At 43.0% G+C, this 25,155-nt stretch overlaps 1 protein-coding gene across 4 annotated transcripts in view; it reads right to left on the minus strand.

Moving 5' to 3' along the window:
- TBXAS1 (thromboxane A synthase 1) overlaps window positions 1-25,155 on the minus strand; it is a 240,724-nt gene that overhangs the window by 170,433 nt on the left and 45,136 nt on the right. For 3 of the 4 annotated variants that reach the window (XM_086754539.1, XM_086754548.1, XM_086754565.1), the window contains exon 2: window positions 9,870-9,963. The exons of the other annotated variant lie outside the window; for it this stretch is intronic. In XM_086754539.1, coding sequence (XP_086610665.1) covers window positions 9,870-9,963 — 94 coding nt within the window. The remainder of the gene's footprint in view (window positions 1-9,869; window positions 9,964-25,155) is intronic. 4 annotated transcript variants of the gene reach the window in all.

Raw genomic sequence — 25,155 nt, forward strand, 5'->3', positions numbered from 1 at the left:
AAAATGAAATCTTGCGTTTATGAGGTCTTTGAGATGGCTCCCTGGGGCATTAGGGGAGGAATAAAAAAAAAAAAAAAAAAATTAAAAAAAAAGGTAGTGAAAAATATAAACACAAATATAACTACAAGGTACTTGCATGGTCCCTAATTCTATCTGTCGTGAACTATATGAGACTCTTTATTAAAATGGAGACCCCTGGTATAAGGTTACCAACTGCCACTTTTTCCCCCCAAAGCTCTCCTATTTCCTCCTTCTGTGTGATCAAGAGCCTTTTCCACCACACCCTGGCTGCAAGGTGCTCCTGTCCAAGGCCTCAGACATGGAACACAATGACAGACAAGTCAAATGCCACCCTTCCTCTGGCTGCCTTGCCACATGCTTTTCACAACACATTATCTATTGCAGTGTATTTACTGATCAAGGTAGATTTGTTCATCCCTTTGCAAGCTGTAACCTTTGCAAAAATCATGTATCAATCACACATTTCTTGTTCCTACCTCTTTGTACTTCATTCCTAGGCTACCACCTAGAGCCACAATGTTCCTTATCCTATCCAGGGCTTGTTCTCTCCTTTCAATATATAGACATAGAAGCAAATCAATGAAGATTTTGAGGTTCCCCAACCCCTTTTCCTGTGTGTGCAAAGGGACACTTCCCTCCAAACCCTGCTCTTGCAGTGTGTCTTTTTTCCTTTTCTTGAGTGGAACATAATTACCGTGTTTAAAGTCCCACTCAGCTTCCCAGAAAATACTTGAACTCCTTAACTCATCATCACATGTGACTTCTTACGGCTCCTGTAGCCCAGCTTTCACAAATGCTACCTAAATCACCTCTGGCATTGTGCTACCGATGAAAAGTTAACAGCTTTGCATATGCAATTGAAAAAAAAAACAAAAAAAAAAACCATCAGATATAATGCATGGAAACTATGAAGCTCATAAAGTAGTAAAGATTAATTTGCAGTTATTTTATGGGGTTTCTGCATAGTTTATTATGACAATATGTATTTGAGAGTATTTTTAAACATAGGTTTAGTATAGATTTAACCTATAAAAATATAGGTTTCAATTTCTTTTTCTCTTGCTTGTAATTTTATTTTTTCTTGTCACAGGGTGAAATAAAAACCACTAATGTTCAGCAAGTGGGTTGTTTTTTCTACCTGAATATTTAAAATTACACCAGTGCAAGTGTCCAAGGAACATTTCACTTTTCCTCTGCCATAATAGAAGTCATCTAAAATTCATGGAATATTTAAAAATTACAAAATGGAAGCAGGGAAAAAAAGGTTAATAACAGAGAAATAAAACCCAAAGTTAAAAAGTACGAGGACAAGCCAAGACTGCGTCATCCATTTTACTGCACTGCATGGTGAAAACAGAAAGAAAACACAGCAATTTGAAATACATGTTTTTAAAGCACACAGCTTTGTTTAGACTTCCTGTTGAAAGACTTTTTTTTTTCCTTTTCTTTAAAAACAAACAAACAAAAAACCCACCACAAAAAAAAATCCCAGTCAGTTCTCCAACAAATCTAATTAGAATCCAACTCTGGTTGATTCTGGTTTCACATTATCAGCTACACTTAGACACATGCTGAGGCCTCCGAGGACATGGAGAATTAGATCAATAATAATAATAACTTTTGATCTTTATACCTCTCCAACAAGGTGGGTCCATTCTTAGGCTTCCATGTCTTTCTAGGCAACTTGCGTTTGTGGATCAAACTTCATAAATATTTAACAAAAAAAAAAAAAAAGCTCCACAAAATAATGTTTCACTTATTTCTGACAAATTAAGAGAAGCCTGAGCATGCAACAGCTGCTTTGCATCTGTCCCACGTCTGCAGCTATTGAAGCCCTCCCTCCTGCCCCAGTGCCCATCCTTCAAACCCACCTTGCCCTTCCCAGCACTGCATCCATTGGACTATGGGTTGTGAATTAAGATCCAATTTCACACTCAGACCCTCTGAGGGAAAGTTATATTACATCTCTACGTCCTGCCTGGGAAGGAGAGAAAGGTGGAGAACCCAGAGGGTCATGAGTCTTACATCCAGATAAAGCTCCCAGGAGGAGATGCCACCCAAGACCATAAGCAGCCAGAAGACAGCACACAATGAATATTGGGAATTTAATGGCACATGTTTGAACATGTGTTCTCCGTGTTTGCAGTTCTCCAAATCCTTCTATTACTCATTTTAATATAAAGCCTTATCGAACCAAGCCCGCTAGCTGCAGTGGATCAGACCCAGGCAGTTGTACCTGCCTATTCTCGGAAAGGGCAGGGGAAGTATCTTGCTTGCCACCCTTTCAGGATGACTTGCTGTACAGAAGGGCCAGCTTCTTATTTGAAGAGACATGTCATGCTGTAAACATTTATAGTGGAGCTTGGTTTAGCAGCACTTGTAAGAAAACTCTAATGAAAACAAATTGTTATGTATTTACCCATATGCTGAGGAGCATATGGCTAATGCATTTAGACACTGCTAATGAAGTTAAGACTCAGCTAAATTTGTTGGCTCATGGATAACAACTGTTCTCAACAACCAATCTGAGCCTGCTATAATTTTAGCAGTACAACTGATACCTGACCATTATTATACATACAGATCCTGCTGACATAGAAGAACTGGTTTTCTGAATATGGATTTCTCCACATCGCAATAAGAAAGAGAGTGGCATCTGATGCCACTAAACTCCAGATTTCCAGGTAATGCGAGCAAATTACAACTTCATTTAAAACAACAGAGATTGCTCTTATTCATTGCAGTCCTGAATCTATTGCTTTCTTTTTTTAATTTCAAAGACTAAAAGGTTTTATTTAGTCTAATCCCATTCTCTGCAGGCTAGTGCCACGCTGATGTGACTACAGCCAAAACTGAACAGAAGACAATCATGCCTAAGAAATATTCCTTCCTTTTTAAGTCAGTGTGTAGAAGCCCATTAAGTTTACAACAACAGCTACAGGAGTCCTCCTATTCAGTCATATCACTATTGCACTGCTCTTCAAGGTGAGGGTCCCTTCTTCCTGTTCCTTGTGCATGATCTCAGGGATCCTGGAGTCCAAGGTAAATTCCAGCTTAAGTGATGACACTAGGTCTTTCTGTACGCTACTACCATTGCAACTATACATTATCTTCATTCTCTTAACCCACGTACTGCGTAGCATGGCTGTTTTGTGTTCACTGTTGCTACACGTCATGCCAGAGCTGGCTTTAATTTAGCAGGACGCACTGCTTAAAGAGTCGGCTACATAGCAAATTCCAGAAGGTTATGTGATGAATGTGCAAATATACTCTGCAAGACCACAACACATGGCAAACTTCCCCTCCACCACTCTCATGACTCAGATGTCATTTTAATGATGCAGACCTTTGCTCTGATGGATCTTGGGTAGTCATTTGTCAATTGCCACTAAAAACCCATCAAAGAGCAATCATTTTGGTCAAGGATAGGATGGAAAAGCAGAGAAGTGTCCTTCGACACTGTTATCTTGGGGACTCACCTCAGTCAGACACCTTCATTTATAGACCAGAGCTCACGCCTGGCATTAATTTACAGCCCCACTTGCTTTGCAACTATTGTCAAATCATAGAATGGTTTGGGTTGAAAGGGACCTTTAAAGGTCATCTAGTCCAATCATTTAATCTCCCTCCAACCTTCAAGCAGCCCAGTTCATTAAAGACAGCAGTGATATCAGCCTCCTCAAATCTACCAGAGAAAGTCCCCAGAGAAGTTGCTCAGAGTGTTTCACTATAACTTGATGAAAAAACAGAACTATCTATTCTAGAACACTATCTGTGCCATTTTGCAGATGAGTAAAAAGATACCCAGGGTGAAACAAAAGAAAGCGAGTTGCTTACCCAGAAAATAAGAAAGATTTACCCAAGTCAGACTTGCCCAAAATCACTCTAGGGGTCTGGGGAAAGCCAGGAGCATGATCGGAGAGTCGCTATTCTCACCCGCTGTGCTTCCATAGAGAACATCATCCCTTTTGCACTTAACAGGTAAAGCCCTTCACATGCAGCTAGCAACTGACTCAGCCATTGCCTCTTCATCTCATGCAGCGTTCAATAAAGCAAGCACAAAGTACACCAAAAGGTACCACCAAAACATGGCAACTATGATGTTGCGCATCAACATCAAGTCTGCACTTCCTTCTAGGGGCAACGGCTGAGGTCTACAGGAAACACTCACCCAGCCCTGCACAGGAAATAGATGTGGGAACCGCTCTAGGCAGAAGGGACACAGTCAACATACCATTCCTTGGAATACAAAAGGGAGCTGTTTCTTCCCTCAAAGGAAAAACAGTATAGTCAAAAAGAGCAAAAGCATCTGTCATGACCACTACCACCTTCATTGCTTGGGTCACCATTATTCACCACCAAAGCAGGAATGGTTCACTCCCTCTTTTTTTTTTGTCGTGTAAAACCCGCCAGTTGCTTTGTGCATCCTAATACTGTCTCCAGCTTCCATAAATGTTATTTAAAGTTGACGCCACATTCAGGGATAGCTTGCAAACAGCTATTGGAAACATGGAGTGCAAAAAAGCCGAGAACATCGTGCCTCTATGGAAGGGTTTCCGAGGTGTACGCACTGCTCTACCAGAGGCGGGCTCACCCTGCTGAGATTCCAGCAGCTCTGAGAAAATCTGGGCTGGGCCACAGGGTAACTCTGCCCAACGATCTTCTCAGAATCCAGAGGTCCAGCTCTCACTGAAGGATGCAAATAGCATTTAGTCAAGTGGGAGACAGCTGATGGCAACGCCTTGATTTCCTGCATTAGGTTCCCACAAACAGACACTGTACCAACTTTGTCAGGGTATTTGACAGTGCTAACGTCTGATCAAAGGAGGCAGCACAGAGTATCAGCTGAAACTAGGAAAATACACGTATTTGAAGGGGAGAGAGACTGGCTTTATAGATGTATGAATACACACATAAAAACACGTCTAACCCCAGGTTTTCTGTCATGTTGCAGACTGTGACATGGCTGGGTTTAGATCTGCACCACATATATTCATGTCACATGAAGTGCACGCATACACAGGCCTCCCAATCAAGGGGGGTTTCCCAGGACGTAAGAGAAGACCTGAGACAGCCCGTGAGGCCTGTTCGGGCACTCAGTGGCCCTTGGCGGATGCGCGCAGCTGACTTGGGGAGGTAAAGCCAGGCTGGCCAGTGATGCCACGGCCGCCCTTTCTGGTTCCACACAAATAGCTATCAAGTGGCAAAATACACATTCCCTATCCCATTCCTCTCTTGTTTATCTGTGCAAAGCAGCACAAAACCATATGCAGGCTTTCACTGTCAGTGTAAGCCATGTTATTCTTGTAATTAAATCCAGGTCCACAGCCTATCTGAGAGTTCCTCTTCTTCCGTTCCCCCTTTCCTCCCCTCACCATTTGCCTCTCTCCAACCTTGTTTGGGTTTACATGCTGTGTCATTAAATTCCAGAACAGTAAATGCTGCAGCCTCTCTAAGCACTACCACACTGCTCTCTAGGCTGAAGTTTAGACATGAGGTTAATTTCATTCCTGCAAGGACTCTGTCTTTTATTTTTCTTTACGTCCAACTCAAAGGATGCTTTTGGCAGATACGCAGTGGAAAAAAATATCGTGTTTGCTCTCTGCTTCCTCCCTGCCCTCTTCCCTTCTCCACTCCCACCCATCAGCCATAAAACAACACAGCCCAGCCAGATCCCAAACTGAAAGCAAGACAAAGCACCCACACAGCCCCCACTTCCATTCAGCAAAAATGGGCCGCTCCGGGGTAGCCCAGGATCTACAAGTAGGCCAGACAGAAATAAACAGAGTAAACAAAGAGTATCCTGTCCAAGCAGAGAGGGGCTAAAGAGAGTGACGTCTTTCATTAAAATGCAAGGCAGGGATACAAGTGCACAGCCAGTCAAAAGCATCCCTGGAGCTTGCTAGGAGTAACAGGAGGAAAGCAACACGTGATCACACCATTATAAGGACCCAACACACATCACCCAAGTGTACGCAGGGTGCAACTGCGTATCCCGCCTACCAAAGACCAAAACAAGGAAGCCGGCCACATGCCTACCCCCACCCCAAAACACCAGAGATGCCAGCCCCTGGGGCTGCAGCCGCACAGCACTGCTCTGCGGAAGGCTGAATAGGGAAGAGTGCACAAAGGTACGGAACCAAGGGACCAGAGCTGTGCAAACGTCAGAGCCAATGACATTTAAAAACATAGCTGCCTTTTGAGAAAAAGGATGGGAAAGGAGGAGAAAAAGCACAGCAGAGCCATAGCAACAGGTCAAGTGCTCGCCACCGTTTTTCGGGAGGAAGGGCAACGCAGCGCGTGTGCCTTCTCAGTTTTCACTGCATTTGTCACGTAATAAAGTCATTAGCCTGGGAATTATAGGAGAGTTTTGTTTAGTTTTTTCTGCAACCTGCTGCTCTGAAGCCCATGCAGATCCATGTGTGAAAGACCACTCTGTGTATACCCTTGTCTCTCCTGTTATGTGGCTATTGCAAACAAACCTCGTGTTTTTCCACAGATTGGTAGGGGGAAAAAAAGCAGTATGTGGAGAGGTGGGGAACAGTCAGGAGCTCCTAGCAAACCAGAGGTCTGTCTGCTGCAAGTCTGCTCAGTTATAGGGAAAATTGAACATGCTGGTTTTTTTAAACAGCCTAATTTTATTTACTATTACATCAGACTTACCCACCACAAATTGTTCTCATGCAATGGAAGAATTCTTAATCTAATATCTTAGACTCTGATAATATCCCAGCTGCAGAACTGCAATAATTTCCTATCTTCTCATTTTTGAGATAAGCCAATTAACTTGGATATGTTTTAGTTTCAGGGTGCAGTCATCTCCCTTTACTGTACTTGAGAGAGAAGGGGTGACTTACTTAGAGTAAAAAAAAAAAACAAACAAAAAAAAAAACCAAAAAAACCCCCCCACTTTGTTTTCCCCAAGTCAGCTCAAAGTCTGATTCTCTGACAGAGATGTCTTTCCTGTTGCATTTCCCTTAGCTCCTTAACTTTCTGCACTTCCTAGTCCTCTCTGAGACACTACATTAACAGCAACTCTTATTTTACTCAAAGAAAATACACTGTTCAACAAATCCCTGAAATAATGCCTTTAAAAGATTTCATGGATAAAACATTTTCATGTTTAAAATACATTTGAAAGCTTATTAAAAACCACACAACCCAGCACTTCTGGTCAAATCCTGCTTGCATTGTTCATTTGTTTTCAGGCACACTTACAGAAGAATAAAGGCAAAAAAAGGATGATAAGGCCTGATGCCCTGTTCACATATACAGCTGTGCAAAACAGGAACCTTCAGTCACTTCAGTAGAACTGATTTACACCCAGGTATGGGAGAAGACAAGCAAATCCTTGAATTTATGCCACTACAAATTGAAAAATACTGCTTACTCCCACAAATTTGTTGAGAGCTTTTGACATTTAATGCTTTTTTCTTAAATTCCTAGGTCCTAGATTTACTTGACTATGTCAAAGGGACTCCCTCTCCTCCTTTATTTTTTCCTTAACTTTCTAGCAATCATATTCTAGGAGGAAAGCCTGAAACCATGAGATGAGGGCACTTTTTGGACAGGAAAGCTGTCTATATTGAAGTGTTTTGATTTCCCTTTCTCTTCTAGGTCTCATTGCTGTGCAGGGATTCTCAACCTGTGTTGTTCCACAGGCCAAATTTGACACTGGAAGTGTATAAATTACACATACACAGATTCCCGTACACCACCTCAATTCATTCCTCTTAGTCACCATTCATGAACTTCTCAGAAATAAATGGTTCATGGGTTGAAAACAGCTAGTCTGACGATTTAATAGGAGTGTGGCTTGTGCGTTTTCCCTGCACAACATTAGTGATACCATGAAGGAGCTGGCCTATATAAAAAGGGATTCTAAAAAGCCAGTTCAGCGAAAAGACAAGGCTGCATAAACACACAAGTGCAAGAACTTCTTGACATGATAGATGTAATGACAGAACAGATCAGCATGTTGCTATTTCCTATTAAAAAAAAAAAAAAAAAAAGAGTAACCCCAGCCCACAACGAACCGCTGCTCGTGCACAGCTGTGCCCATTGCAACTAAGCCCCTAAAATCATCCCCATCCCCAGGAAGGTGATGGGCAGCCTCTGCTTCTCCCCTGCTGGGAGAAGCACCTGTGTCCCTGAAAACACTCTCGGAGAGAACAGCCTGCAGTATAAAAGCAACCCTCCTATCACCAGTGCGTTGCTATGGGCACTATTTCTAAGAAAGCAGCCACAGGAGCAGATCCAGAAAACATGGCAAAATAGATGAGGGAAGAACAAGAAATCACAAAGAGCCTAGACTTATCCCTGCCTGTTCCTACCAGCAGTGATAGAATGGTAGAGAAGATGGACAGTGAAGCATTGTAGTGCTGGACATACAGCCTGGTGAGGGTCATGGTTTTGCATCACTCAATTCTGTTTAAAAAACTTGCCTGAAATTGTTATTTCTTGGTACTCTGAGCTTCAACAGCTACCTTTATTTTTTTTTCCCCCCTAAAAGTTAGTCACATCAGGCTTATCTTTTCTTCATTAGCCTGCTTTAAGTGAATTTAATGAATGCAACTCTGGTAATGAAATTTGACTAACAGATCATAGATAGCAGTTCATAAAAACTTTCCACTTGTACACTGGCACAGGGCAAGCCTACTCACAACAGAGCAAAATAACTTATTCTCCAGGCACCTTTTCCTACAGCAGGTGTTAGCAAGTGACTAACAGTAACTGGATTTTGTCACCAAAGAGCTACAGAATGAGTAGCTACATGCCACCCAGCTGAATTTAAACCAGAAGAGTGAGGGTGAACTGGTCTGTATTCCCCACCACCAGCATCCCCTGTATGTTAGTCACCCTTGTCAATTCCAGTTCAAACTAATCAAGAGTGGATCAAGTTTACCCTTTTTTGCTATTTTCTAAATGAAATCAGATGTACATGTAAAACTGGGATTTAAATGGGTTTTACCTAATAATGAGTCATATATTGACAGACAATCACCATGAAGACCAAGGTAATAGGCACTATATTCTCATTAATAATTCAAATTTCAGGATATTGATGAACATGCACTTAAAAGAGGAAATTGGGCAGCAGCTGGAGTTAGCCTAGATTTCCTCAAAAGCTGTTGAACTGCAACAGAGAGACTCTAGAGAGATTTTACTGTAACATCCAACCAGAGACATGGCAGCTCCTTGTTATTCAGAGATCTTGGACCTTCAGAAGCATTACTGAAATTGAGCAAGGAACAAAAACATAGCATTAGCAGATCAATGAAAGGGGATGGGTGAGAAAAATAATGGAATGAAATCTGGAGGCAGAACACCAATACCTCCCCTTCCTCCCTCCTCCCAGTCCCAGTATTTGGGGCACAGAGCAACAGCATTCAGTGGTATCTAATTCCAATTACTGCTTAGGAGGCAAGCAAAGTTACAAGCTCTGAAATAAATGTGTACAATCAGCAAAAGCACAAACAATCAGAAAGGTCATAGGAGCCAAAACCACTCAGAACAAACCAGTTGGGGCTAGTTAACATAATCTGCTCTATTCACATAACTAAGTTTGTTTCACCGAGGGCATGAACTTTCTTGGAAAAGCTCAAGTAATTAACTGCAGGAGCTTACACATTTTGTTTCCCTCAAGTTTGTTTTACCCTGAATTTAGAGCTGCTTGCACACAACTACTTCTACTATTTCACTCAAAAAGCAGAGTTTTGCTTGTTCTTTCCAGAAGGAGACGCTTGAAGAGATGGTACCGCTGAGGTGTAGGATTCCCTTCAATTCCTCCTACCTCCTATCCACTCTTCCCACAACTTTGGACAGATACAAAGAAAACCATATTTTACCTCATGGAAAAAGAGCAGGTTTCCAATGAAAGGAAGAGGTGGAGGATGTCGGATCCCTACATTGCTTAGTTTGGAGAATGCAGAGGTGGAGTACCTGGAAAAAAAAAAAAAACAAAAAACAAAAACAAGATACTAATTTAATGTTGGATCTTGTAATGATAGGGCTTACTATAGAAACTGGTTCAGATTACTTCTCTGGATTCAGAGAGGGAAACGATGCTTTCTGTGTTGGCCAAACAGAACTGCCAACGTTGCTCAACATCTCCTTAGGTCACAGAAATAAATGCAATACACTGGTGCTTCAAAGACGGCAAAATAATCAAGGGACTCAAACACAGGCCTGCAAATTGAGCAGTGGAAACAGAGCTGCTCGTCTTCCCACAGAGGGTCTTGTAAGTCAGAAGTGGCTCTCTAAAGCTATGTGAGGTTACAAAGGAGAACAAAATAGGCATTTGGGTTTTGACTACTGTGGCACAGTTGGGAAGGGAATAAGACAGATGTTCAGACTATTATTTTCTTCTTCCACCACTGCTACCTATACAGATCACAGAACAAGAATTCAAACTAGTCTCAGTTGTGCACGAGCCAAGACACTGTCAGTATGTTCAAGTCAAGCCTAGTATTTGGGCCAGAGATGCTGATCAAGTGATTTTCCAGCTGCCAGTCAGCAAATTAAACAAAGATAAAAAATACAGGGAAACAAAACCCAGACAGAAAAGCTTCATGCATCCCTTGTTTCAGATGAAACTGTGGTATGTTGACAGGGACAATACTAGAAAGAAAAAAAAAAAGAAAGAAAAAGAAAAAAGAAAAAAGAAAAATTCAATCCCGAAGTCTTTTTTTCCTCCCCTCCCCCTTCCTTAATACAAACAATGGATTTAAGTCAGTGGACTTCAATTAGTGAAACCTGAAAGAGCAGCAGCTAACAGCAGCAGCTTCGATTAGCCAAAGGCACAATAGTAGTGAATACTGTCATGCTGAACACTATCACCAGGAGGACCTGGGCAGAAGATCTTTAAGATTAATGAAGGCTGTGTCTATATCAACACCTTAGTTCAGAGCAATAGTACAGTTTTAAAGCTCTCCCCCTGCACAATGGTTCCGTGTCTGGGGCAGTTTTGGCACATGCAACCACACTTTTTTGAGAGGAAACTGAACCTGAAGCTCTGCTCCAATCCTTCACCTCTTACCAGGGCAACTAATGAGCGGTCCTTTAGCTTTGAACCCCAAGTGTGCTGAGACTGTTTAGTCCTGGGGAGCAAATTAAATCTAGCCCAAACTAAAAACTGTGAACTGCACGTAGCATAGGGGTCACCATGTCAAACGCTTTAGTCTATTGAGTCCACAAGTCATCTGAATGACATAATAGAGAGACAGCAGAAGCAGTGCCCTCAGATCCTGATGGGCTGATTCCCTCTTAATCCCACCGTACAGCCTTGTTGACTCTGAAAACTATGCTAATCCGTTGCTACGACTTGGACTCTCCTCCTTCAGGTCCAATAATCCACCTACGCCTCATTTGAAATGCCCTAGATGATGCAAGCAGGAGTATTCTGGTTTAACCTAATGGGCAAACAGCGCACAAGTTTTGGGGGTTAGGGAGGAGAGAGGAATCATAGAATTATTACAGTTGGAAAAAACCTCCAAGATCATAAAGTCCAACCATCCACCCAACACCACCGTGCCTACTAAATCATGTCCCGAAGTGCCACGTCTACACATTCTTTGAACGCCTCCACAGATGGTGGCTCCATCATTTCCCTGGGCAGCCTGCTCCAATGCTTGACCGCTCTTTCAGTAAATAAATTTTTCCTAATATCCAATCTAAACCAAGCCCTGACACAGCCTGAGGCTATTTCCTCTCATCCTATCACAAGTTACTTGGGAGGAGAGACCAACACCTGCCTCCCTACAACCTCCTGTCAGGTAGGTGTAGAGAGCAATGAGGTCTCCCCTCAGCCTCCTCTTCTCCAGACTAAACAATCCCAGTTCCCTCAGCCACTCCTCATAAGACTTGTGCTCCAGACCTTTCACCAGCTTTGTTGCCCTTCTCTGAACGCGCTCCAACACCTCAATGTCATTCCTGCACTGAGGGGCCCCAAACTGCACACAGTATTCAAGGTGTGGCCTCACCAGTGCCAAGTACAGGGGCACGATCATGTCCCTACTCCTGCTGGCCTTGCTGTTCCTGATGCAAGCCAGGATGCTGTTGGCCTTCTTGGCCACCTGGGCACACTGCTGGCTCATGTTCAGTCAGCTGTCTACCAGCACCCCAGGTCTCTTTTCACTGGGCAGTTTTCCAGCCACTCTTCCCCAAGCCTGTAGCATTGCACGGGGCTGTTGTGACCGAAGTGCAGGATCTGGCACTTGGCCTTGTTGAACCTCATACAATTCACCTCAGCCCATCAATCCAGCCTGTCCAGATCCACCTGCAGAGCCTTCTTACCCTCAAGCATATCAACACCCCCACTCAATTTAGTGTCATCTGCAAACTTACTGAGGGAGCACTCAATCCTCTCATCCAGATTGCTTATAAAGATATTGAGCAAGACTGGCCCCAGCACTGAGCCCTGGAGAACACCACTTGTGACTGGCCACCAACTGGATTTAATTCCCTTCACTGCAACTCCCTGGACTTGGCCATCCAGCCAGTTTTTAACCCATTGCAGGGTACACCTGTCCAAACCATGAGCTGCCAGCTTCTCTAGGAAAATGCTGTGGGAGATAGTGTCAAAGGCTTTGCTAAAGTTCAGGTAGATAACATCTATAGCCTTTCTCTCATCCACTAGGCAGGTCACCTGGTCATAGAAGGAGATCAGGCTGGTCAAGAGGACCTGCCTTTCACGAACCCACGCTGGCTGGGCCTGATTGCCTGGTTGTCCTGCACATGCCAGGTGAGTACACTCAAGATGAACCACTCCATAATCTTCTCCAGCACTGAGGTCAGGCTGCCAGGCCTGTAGTTCCCCAGATTCTCCTTCCAGCCCTTCTTGGACATGGGCATTACATTGGCAAGCCTCCAGTAATCTGGAACCTCACCTGTTAACCAGGACTGCTGATAAGTGACAGAGTGGCTCAGCAAGCCCTTCCACCAGCTCCCTCAGTGCTCTCAGGCAGATCCCATCCGCCCCATAGATTTGTGAGTGTCCAGGTGGCGTAACAGGTTGTTAACTGCTTCCTCCTGGATTGTGGGGGATTCATTCTGCACTCTGTCCTTGTCTTCCAGCTCAGGGGGCAGAATACCCTGGGGACAACTGTTCTGACTATTAAAGACTGAGGCAAAGAAGGCATTAAGTACCTCCACCTTTGCCTTATCCTTGGTGGCAATGTTCCCCACCCCCCACATCCAGTAAAGGATGGAGATTCTTTGTTGTTAATGTATTTGTAAAAACATTTTTGTTATCTCTTACAACAATGGCCAGATTGATTCCTGGAACCCTTTGCCCTTCAGGACTGTCTCCCAAGAGACTCTCTCAGCCAGTGTTCTAAGCAGGCCAAAGACTCTGGAAGTCCATGCTAGTGGTTTTGCTGACCCCTCTCCTTACTTCACCAAGAATTGAGAACTCTATAATTTCATGGTCATTAAGCCCAAGATGGCCTCTGACCACCACATCTCCCACCAGCCCTTCTCTGTCTGTAAATAGCAGGTCATGCGAGGCACCTCCCCTGCTAGGCTCACTCACCAGCTGTGTCAGAAAGTTATCTTCCACACACTCCAGGAACCTCCTGGACTGTTTCCTCTCTGCTGTGTTGTATTTCCAGTAGATGTCTGGTAAGTTGAAGTCCCCCACAAGAACAAGGGCTAGCGATTATGAAACTTCTGCTAGCCACTTGTAGAAAGCTTTATCTACCTCTTCATCCTGGTTGGGTGGTCTAGGACAGACTCCCAGCAGGATATCTGCCTTGCTGGCCTTCCCTCTCATCCTTACCCATAAGCATTCAGCCACGACCGTTCAGCTCCACACAATCAAAACTCCCTAACATATAGAGCCACCCCACCACCTCTCCTTCCTTGCCTGTCCCTTCTAAAGAACTTATAGCCATCCATTGGAGTACTCCAGTCATCCCACCACATTTCTGTGATGGCAACTCAGTCATAGCTATCCTACTGCACAATGGCTTCCAGCTCCTCCTATTTGTTGCTCATGCTGCATGCATTACTGTAGATGCACTTGAGTCGGACTATCGATTTCACCCCCAACATCGGCATGCCACCCCTAGGCTCATCTCTAGTGAGCCTGGTTATATCCTCTTCCCCCTTCAAACCTAAAGCCCAAGGAAGAGAAAAGAAGAGAGAAAAATGGCCAGAAAACAGTCCTTTCCTCCAGCAGATTGGAAAGGAAAGAATGACAATGTGAAATGAAATACATAAAATTAACATAATTAAATCTCACCTGACCAGCAAAGCAGAATGGGACTTAAGTATTCAGTGAGTGGCTTTTCGTACCTCCATTTCCCAAGATTTCCTGCAGCACAGTATCTCTTGTCTTAACAGGTTTTCTTTTGTGAAGATGTTTTACAAGAATCATAAAAAGATACAGATTTTATCATCTTCAAATAACAACTTTTTTTTAATGGGGAGTACAAACTTCCACAAACACAAACCTTCTCAATAGAAATGATGTGTCTTCAGTCTATGCAAGGGGACTACTTCAGTATGACAGGCTGTCATGGAATATAGGCACAGAAATTGACATTTATTACACGTTTTATACATATTATTGACTTGTTGGTTACTTAACCGCTTTTAAAAAAAAAAAAAGTAAGACTTTTTCCTTATTGAAACAGCTAATACTCTTGGGGGGAAAAAGATGTTTTAACTTCAAAACGACAAACAGCCTACACAATACATTTTCTTCCCCAAAGACAGGATTTTTTGCTGTTGTTTGAAATCTTCCTAAAGTGTCTCTGTGTCATAGCAAAGTCCTCATCTTCAGTATGTAAACAGTGGAAAAGATCAAAATCTCTCTCAATGGAAACCCATCAATTTTGCAGCATTTTATCCTGGATGTTTTCACTGTAAAATACACAGCAGATCACAAAACACCAGGCTGGGCTACAGCTAACTGATAATTTCACTGCAGACTGGACACTCTGTAGACTCCTGGTCTTCATGTACTGCAGAGTGAAAAGTGATGGCAACAGAGCCTCATATTACACAAAGTAAACGATGTGATCACCAAATATCTTTTAAAAGAGCAGAACTAATGAGTACAGTGCACCTGGTCTCACAAGGCAAAAGACACCCAGACTCTGAAGACTATTTACTCTTAGATGAGCGGTTCATCTTTGTCAGCTTCTGAACATCACTGGCAGCTCCATACAGCTGCAGATTTGCTTTCCCTTTTCCCCTCCTAACATGGTTTTCCCTGATGCTTTTTTATTCACTTACATTTTGTCGTAGTTTAGCCCTGATCGTGACCAGACTACGCAGTCTGTCTCTCTCACTCCCCCCACCCTCCAAGAGAATAGGGTGAGATGATATAAGGAAAAATGGCTTGAGGTTTGAGATAAGGACAGGGAGACAATCCTTAAAGTTACTGTTACGGGCAAAACAGACTCGACTTGGGGAAAACTATTCATTTATTACTACAAACAGCAGGATAATGAGACAGAAAACAAGATAACCTCCCCTCACCCCTCCTTCTTCCCGAGCTTAATATTATCTCTACTACCTTCCACCCCAAGTGGCACAGGGGGAGAAGAGGGAATGGGGGCTGCAGTCAGTTCATCACGCGTTGTTTTACATCGCTGCTTCATGGTCGGGGGAAGAACTCCTCACATTCCTCCCCTGCTCTGTTGTGGGGTCCCACCCATACGTCACAGTCCTTCGTGAAACTGCTCCGGCATGGGTAATCTCTTCCATGGAGTGCAGTCTCTCCAGAATGGCTGCCCCAGTGGGCCCTCCACAGGCCACAGCTGCCTTCAGGCATCTACCTCCCCCGATGTGGGGTCCTTCACGGGCTCCAAGTGGATCTCTGCTCCTCTGTGGACCTCCATGGGCTGCAGGGGGACAATCTGCTCCACCACGGTCATCACCACAGGCTGCAGGGGAATCTTGGCCAGGAGCCGCATCACTCCTCCCCCTCTTTCTCCACTGACCTTGGCATCTGCAGCTGTTTCTCTCACAAGAAAAGTTCTTCACAACAGGCTGGCAGATGCCTCTCAGAATCTCTTCACATCATCCATCTCATCTCCTCTCCACTTCTTGCAGCCAGGCCGGGCCGAGTTGGGCCCAGTCAGCCGCCTGGCAAGAGGCCAGAGGGTGAGGCCCACAAGGCCCATGAGGCCTGCGCTTCCCCCTCTGCGCCTCTGCCCTGACTCAGCTTCTTCACATCTTCTCTTCTTTTTTTTTTCTCTCTCTCCTGTTTTCCCCTTCTTAAATACATTACCGCAGAGGCATTATCACGGGACATTCTGCTACCAATTGGCTCGGCCTTGGCCAGCAGCAGGTCCGCCCTAGGCCCGGCCGAGTTCACTGAACAAAGGGGAGCAACTTCTAGCAGTTTCCTACAGAAGCTACCACCTTAGGCCCCCCCTCACTAAACAAAACCATAACACATTTGAAGTAGGTTTTCAGAAGGTAAGGAAACACGGTTTACAATGAGATGGGAAACAGAAGTGCTGTAGTCAAGCTACACACTGAAATAAAACAACGAAAGGGTAGGGCCAGCAGGAAAAAAACAAACAAACAAACAAAAAAACCAAAAAAAACCCAAACCTCATCCATAAACACATCTAGCTCTACCCTATGATTTCACAATATTTCTGGTATTGTTGAACTATCTGCAGTTTTGCAGAAAATAAAACTGTATGCAAGTGCTTAAAGACTGATAGATCTTCCTTCTTTTCTGCATGCAGCACTGATGTTGCACAGGTGATCTTGACTTTGGCTGTTTCTAATGTAAGAGCTTATGTTGTGCAACCTTAAACATTATTTTAAGACCCTTCTTCCCCACCTCTGCAATATTTCAGCTCATTCCCACCATTTTGGGTGGGGGAGAGAGAGGAAGGAGTGACTTGAGGGCTTCTTCTATGAAAAAAAAAATTTAAAATTGTCCTGTATAACTCACAATGCACATAAGCAATACATGGATCTGACATCTTCATGGCAAAAACTTTTGCCTTTTCAGCCAGAAGCAACCAGTAACTCAAAGAGGCTAATTCATCTGATTCAAATACTCAGCACACCCACGACACATGCTTGGCCAGTAACTCACTGAGCTGTGTGCTAAGTGCACTGGGAAAACCATGGTCAAGTTTTGTTGCTGGGAATTTGGTGGGCTAGAAGTTGGAAGAGTGCAAACAGGCAGGGTTGCCTTGCAGGCAGTCACAACATGTTTGGAGAAGCTGCGCATCCAAATGAAAAAGTCCTGAACCTGCCTTGTGACCAGTGGGAAGTCTTATTTCTGCTCTGCTACTTAACACATTTCCATGTCAATTTATCACAAAAATTAATCTAGTATCAAGCAAGTTCCTGCTGCTGCTGTGGGTGCACACTAAGGGTAGAAGACCAGCCAATGGAGTAGAGGGGCTAAGTCAAATGCAAAATCTAGAAATAGAAGATATACTGAGGTGACCCAGATGACCAAAAATATGGAACAACTTCCATACAAGGAATAAGGAACAGGCTATCATCTTAATCCTGGAAAAAGAAGCAACTGATGTAGAATATGACAAATATATTTAAGATTCTGCATGGCTTCAAAAATAAAAAAATCATAGAATGGTTATGGTTAGAAGGGACCTTCCAAGGTCATCTAGTCCAACCCCCCTGCAAGGGGCAGGAACATCCCCAACTAGATCAGGTTGCTGAGAGCCCCATCCAACCTGGCCTTGAACGTTTCCAGGGATGGGGCATTCAGCACCTCTCTAGGCAACCTGTGCCAGTGTTCTATCACCTTCATTGTAAAATTTTTTTCTTAATATCTAACCTAAATCTGTCTCCCTCCATTATTTATTACCCACTATTAAAAAAAAAATAAAATCCACAAATGAATATTCAGGTGGCAGGATTAAAAATTAAGCACTTATCCAAATAATCAATATACTAACTATGGAACTCCTTGCCATGGATGTTGTCTATTCCAGAAGCTTAAAAAGCCTCAAAAGGTGATTAAATAAATTAATGAAAGGGGGGAAAAAAATAATTAAAAAAAATCAGCACACACTTTTAATTCATGAATTGAACAAATATAAGAGAGTCATGGAAAAGATTAAAGGGAAGAAGGGAAAAATTAATCAAATTTATTTTCCTAAGCAGGGAACTAGTCTGTAAGCTTCCAATGGCAGAGTAAGAGATTAGACTGTTATAAAACCTCAGACAATTCAGTTTCCTTGAGAGGAAGGAATCTTTGTGCAAAGGGAGGGACATGAAAAAGGAGAAGACTCTGATGGCAGCAATATTTACTGAACAATCTAGCACATTCTCACTCAAAGGAGAAACATACCCTAATATTTACACATGTAGGGCTTCCTGCACAACTATTAATTTAAAACCCTGGCATTATATTTTGAACAAAGTGACAAGACATCAAAAGGAACCAGAGGAACAGGAGTAATGAAGTAGATCAATAAACAATTCAATAACTCTTTGAAGACATTCAAATGGCCTCTCAGAGCTAGATGCTCTCTGTATATATTCAACACAACCGTCAAAAAAGAGTTAACATGCCAAATACATTCCTGTAGGACAGCATGGTAGATTTAAGCTCTCTGAAACGTAAACTTCTCTCCACAAAACACTATGCAAAAAATAAGGAGAAAGAGTTAAAATCAACAGATAATTAACATAAGTGGTGATGGACATGCAATCAACAGAAGGAGCCATCTGCTCAGCCAGGTCAGTACTGATCAGTGCTGCAAGAAAAAGTATTATACAGTCTACCATTAAGTGCAATCAATTTGTGTAGCAGGTAACATTACAGAGTTGCCAATTCTGCATCACAGAGTTCAATATACCATTGAAATTACCCCAAATTTCTCTCAGTAGTGACAGTGTGTCACTGCTACATCTAAGTAATGCACAACCTAATAATATCTGAAAGCTATAAACTAGGACACTCAGAGATAAAAAAAAGTGAGGTTATTTAATCTCATTGTTGGGAGCTGGGAGGTGCATTACTTGGAAGACTGAGTGGGAAAATAAAGTATTTTGCTGAGATAATGGAAATCATTCCTGCCAAACAAGAGATAATTGTCATGCATTTTCACCTATTTGCCTCTATTTACATATACCCATACCAGATCCCAGTTAACAGTAGGATGTGTTTTGCTCACAAAGTAGTGATAACATACAGAATAACAGTAGCCTCCCAACATTACAATGATGGCTCATTTAAAAATACACAAGCATTCCTAGAAGTGCTGCCTAGACAGCACAGTCTCCCCAAAATATTTATGTCATCCCTGGGCTGGCTACAGAGTTAGACATTGTGCTTTTAGCTCTCTCTGGGAAATTTTGCGTTACAAATACTGCAGCAAGGTCACTGGAGAGCTGCCATCACACAAGTCCTTCCTCCAGTCTTCTGCTCATCATATTTAAGATTGAAAATAATTTTCTAGTCCCATTCTGACAGAGGAACACGCAGAACCCAGGTCTTACAAGCGGGTGAGTATTACAAAGTGGATACCACCCTAGGTGGATACAACCACTTCTGGTTAGTGCCTCCAGAAAGTATACTCACTAAAAGAAAAACAGAACAAAACACAAAATTAATCAGCTGTCCATCCCCAAAAGACAGGTAGGTCCTGAGGCACCCTCTCACAAGGGCAGAGGAGAGAAAAATGGGAAAAGTAAATCCCTCTCATAACCTGTTCTAACCTTGGCCAACAAAGGTTACCAAATTGCCCTTTATGTTACCCAGCAGTATCCTTGGTGAAAATGGCAGGTTTTGCTGAAAGGAAATACATTTGGTTTTGTAGAATACCAGGCTCATAGTAGGGAATTAATACTATTCCCCCCTGCCAAAAAAAAAAAAAAAAAAAAAAGAAAAAGAAAAAAAAAACCAAAAAAACCCCAGAAGTATAATGTCAGGAAATTCTAGAGGTAAGCTTCAAAAAGGACTTTAGCCCTTTTGAGATAAGGCTACTTGAGTACTTCAATTTCATATTCAAGCTCAACAAATCTATACTTTTTAACTACGAATTTGTAGGGCTGTAATACCAGTTTCAGAGAGATAATGAGAAATTCCATGTAACACTTGCTCTCCTTAATCACTTGCATGCACTCCTAATGTTTTAATTTTGACATAATTGCCCAAGAAAAAGACAGACATCACACACACTTGCACCATCTGCCTCCACAGAGGCAGACGTTTTCCAGCTGCAAAATCTAAGTGACCATAGGATCACTATTTCATTGAAACATTTGCTAACGCGCCAGGAATAACGTGCAGGAGAGGCCAAATTATATGCCCAATATTGAATTTATACCTCATCTATCTGCTAACAATAATTTTTTAATCCATACTGTTCTGATCTGCTGAACAATTTTTTAGTGTCTCTTATCTTAAGAGAACCAATAGGCCCAAGGGACTGGTTGTAATAAGGCTGCAGGTTGTCACAGTGTGTTTAAAGTTTTAGGGATTGCTTTGACTTAAAAGAAAAAAAAAAAAAAAGACAAAAAAAAAAAAAAAAAGAATTAGCAGTGAATCAAGGCCAATTAAATGAAAAAGCCCATATAGAAAAGCAACATGCTTCACCATGCTCCAGAGTAGCCCTGGGAGAGACAGATGGTCCGTACAGCAGGCCAATGACAATACTTCATCACCTCTCCCAGAGCACAGGCCCTTCACACTGGGCAGTGATTCTTCCAAATAAAGAGTAAAAGAACAAGAGCCATAAATCCACAGCTTCAGCCCTTCATCGTTGCCTCAACACCTTTAAACAAAATGATGGAGGTCAAGAGCAGAGTCTGTTGCATCCTTATAGCAACATATATCCTTGGAAAAAGAGGTGGGACCTCCACTCTATGCCGATACAAAGGATGACCTCCTCACCAGAAGGAGCGTCTCCACAGCCAATCGGAGGTCTGGTGCATATGTGAGGCCATACACAGTTCTGGATGTCTGCAGGAAGCCTGGGTTGGACCTGATAGCTAAGCTCAGCTCTCATGTGACAGCCCTGCTGCCTTAACCACAGGCCAAGTCTTCCTTTTGCTCCCTAGGACCATTGGTACCATATCTTTATTAAGGATCAATTTCCTTTTCCCCCTTTTTATTCACACAGATATTGTGAGGCACACAGAGAAAATGGTACCACCTCAAATGTCATAAATGTTCCAGCTTCGGCCAGGAAGACTGAAGTTTGCATGAACAGGTGCCTTGCTAGAAACACAATTTTCAGAAACCACAGTAAAAGTTCATAAAGTTTTTTCTTACTCTGCACATAATTACATAGCTTAATTTTGTAATTGGGACATCTTAATTGCATAATTAAAAGGACATGAAGTTTCAGCTTAATTAGTCTTCTTAATTGTTATGCAAGTTCATATCCTAGTGATGTAACTCCATTTGCAGAAAACATGGCACCTGCTCCTGTATGCATCTCAACCATTCCTAAATACCAGGAATAATGGTATCAATGTGGGATGCAGTTTCATGTTTAAATTGAGGGAGGAAAATCCACTTAAGAGCCTGATCATTCTGGCTTTTCATTGCCATAAAGGAGGTACTCACTAGGCCACTGGCCCCTTATTTCATAGGGTCAAAAAGGGATTGCAATGGCACGGTGGCTGCATTCCCAAAGCGTTACCTAAAAATTATCCCATGATCTATACACATCAAGTAGTGATGTGTTGTGCAGGCAAAGCTAAGTTGTACTCCCACTAGCCTACACCTACCTCAGCTGCCTTTCATTTCTTAATCCATGTATTTCTGGTCTCTCAGACAATTTACTTGATGTCTGGTGCAGTCAGGCAACTGGTTTTACAGTTCAGGTCTTGTACCACATTCCTCAACAGCAACAGTACGTACGGAGCCACACGGTGCTATTAAGAACCAGCTGGCACAAGGGCTGCACGGAGTCACACCCTGCCAGGAAAAGCCCTGGGAAAGTCAAAATTGCTTCAAGAGTCTCAATGCCTCCCAGCGCTTTTGGGCCTGAGACATCTTCTGCAACTGAAGGTGAGGTGGGGAACACAGTCCTCCCCCCCCCTTTTGGAGACCAACCTGTCAGTGTACATATGGCAGGATGGTAGGCACCAAAGCAGAGACCAAGTTACTGGAACAAACCTCTGGGCATCTTCCCCACTTGTAGCCTCAAGTGAGCAGCTCTGACAGACTGCAGGGACAATTCACCTCCCTTTAGACAGTTCTGGATAAATGCACAAGACCTCATGATTACATGGCACAGGAAATAATTATTTTATTTATTTATTTTTAAGTTAACATCAAGGGGTCACCATCCATCCAGTGCACTGAACGTGGCAGAGGTCCTGCTGACTAGAAAAAGATGTGATCAGAGTTCCAGAGATCACTTCATAGTCTACAGAGAGCCTGAATTAATGGTCCACAGCCCAACTTTGTTCTGACATTTCCTAACTTGTGTGAGCTTGACTTTATAACCTCAACAATGTGCATTTAATGCAATTTTCTGTGCTAGTTCTCAAGTTTTTTAAAAGTTCATTAAAAATCCATCACATTGCATCATTTTGCATCCCCAAGGGTCATCAAAAGACCCTAGGACTATGGCAGAGACGTTTGCCAAGTGAGCTAATGGGGGAGCTGACGGAAGCAGCAGGTTGTCTTTCACGCAAGGGAGCTACAAGGCACAGCCTGCCAGGGGGCCTCTCTTATACTTCTGCAGAGAGTAAAAAACACAGCAAAACTGAAGAGTTCCTAAACCAAAATGCTAGGCCCCTTGCTGGGTGATGACACCTCACCAGTGAGCCCTCATCTTCTCCTCTGGCAGCACCACCACATACCCGCTCTTCCTCATCCATGGTGTCACTGTCACCCCCAGCCCCAATCTCTGCTTCTCCCTTGAGCGGATATGTGCTGCTCCCCTCACCCAGCCACTGCCCCACCTCCTGCCGTGAGCTCCCCAACTGATCCCTTCCCAACACAGTCTCACGCTGTTTTGTATCAGCCATTCACCGTCCTCCATGCAGCGATTTATCCTGTGACCGCTTGCACAAGCCCCCTCCTTCCTCACCACTTCGACACCCACGTTTACACCACCTTTCCATCCTCCCTGGCAGTGCTACATGCAGATGGTGCAAGAATCACGAGGAAAAGGGCCACTGGAGGAGTGAGGCAGGCTCCCCACATGCAGTTCTTGTGCCCAAGCTTCACTGATGCTATCGCATGGGGGATCCATTACAGAAATGCTTTTCCCAGTCCCTGTAAGCTGAGCTGCTCTCAGGGACTTGCTGCCTGGTCAACCCTCAGCACACACAAAGGGTGGGAATCTGCTTAGCAAAGACAGAATCAGCAATATTAGCTTAAAATTATGTATAAAAACATAAGAGATTCCAGTGAATGTGTGCTAGTTGTTGCTTTTCAAAGACTTACAATTTGCCCAGATTTGCATGACAAAGGCAAAAAGTACATTCATTGACAAAAAACACCTCCTCTCACCAAATATTGAATCCCTGCGTCAAAGCCAACATAAAAATCAAACACCACCTCTACAGAGTAACAAAAAAAAAAAAACCTCAGAAAGATCCCAAAAATAAAACAAGCAAGCCAACATTTTTTCTTTAGCCTTTGTCTCAGAAATGATGGAGCTTATTTTAACTGAAATTTTTCAGTAATTCCACCTAAGGCAGACACCAGCCCTGGAAAACTTCAAGCCCAGCTGCTTAGAGTTTGATAAAGTGATAAGTAATTGAAAATAGAGTTGCATAATGGAGCCATCACACAACCTTAACTTGCAGTGCTCTCAGACCAGCCTATAATTAAGTATGCCAGATTAAAAATAAAGGATTTGCTGGCTCTCAGTCTGAGAGCGTGCATAAAATCTCAACTCATAGCTAGTTATTTTATGCAAGTTCTAATCCATTACAGTAGAAGGGTGACAACGACAATGTTGTCTGACCTGTAATTACAGGAAAGATGCTGTAATACTGTACATACCAGACAGCCTATGATAAACTTGAAATTAATACTGGATACTCTGCCTGCTCCCCGTGACTTGAAAACCAGGAGTACTCTGATGCCAGAAGGAGAAAGAATGCCTCTCTATTTTTCTTTTCTTGCTCAGATTTTCATTCTTCTGTTTCTCTCATTTTCAATTACTCCCAATAATAAATAAAAACCACCACAAATTATTAAATTACACTTCACACACACAGACACACGTTTCATTTCCACACCACACAGGTACAAAGGAGGCACAAACACCTCCGGAGGAGCGATTCCATTTCCTGGCAGGCGGCTGAACCAGCCACATGAAGGACCCACTGGAAGTGAGAATGCTCCAGGGAACAAATGACAATCTGCTACATCACAAAATAACACCGGTGCTGGCTGCAAAGCCCCAGAATTTAACAAGAGAAGCTACCACACATGCATCTAAATAGTTTGAGTCCAGAGCTCTGTTTTGCTGCATTAATTTAATACCACAAGAATTAGAGTGAAAGATCTCTGGAGCTCCCTTCGTGAAAAGCAGCAAAGCACTGTGGTCACCCAGGAACAACATCATTAATTTCTGAAAGGAAGAAGAGACAATCCTTCCAACCTCAAGGCTCCTGCGTACACGAACAGTGAGTGGAAGCACAGAAGTGGGGTTCAAAGGCTTGTGGAAATACAGAAAATAAACTCAGCCTCCTCTTTTTCTTTGCACCTTATTCATGACTTCTTGAGTACCTATGGAGTGAGAAGAGTTGAGCTCACAGGAAAGAAAAGTAACTCAGTCCTTTTCATAATGTGAATTCTCATAAGAGACAAAACAGAGCAAGGAATACACATAACTTTTCTTCCCTACCCCAGCACTAGTAGAATACCCTTTAGCAACCACAGCATGAGACAAGAAGAGCAGTGAAATTATTTCAATTACCTTCCAGTGTGCTTGAGCAGTCAATCACCAACACCAGCCTGAGTAAGCTATCGCGGGCTACTAACAAAGGCTGCTACCTACTACAAAACAGAAGGTAGTTGAATAGATGCCAAACAAAGCCAAAGGAAAAGCAGAATTTCAAACAGACTGGATGAAAGGATCGCAGGAAGCAAACTTCAAGGAGAGTCTCTGAACTTAAAAAACTGCCTAAAAAAAAAGTGGGCTCAAGTGTTGCTCCCAAGTGCCATCCAGATTAAAAGCAAAACAAAAGCAATTGGAGTTTCCT

The sequence above is a fragment of the Chlamydotis macqueenii genome, chromosome 1 (genome assembly GCF_036417535.1).
Source record: "Chlamydotis macqueenii isolate bChlMac1 chromosome 1, bChlMac1.mat, whole genome shotgun sequence".
Taxonomy (NCBI): Eukaryota; Metazoa; Chordata; class Aves; order Otidiformes; family Otididae; genus Chlamydotis; species Chlamydotis macqueenii.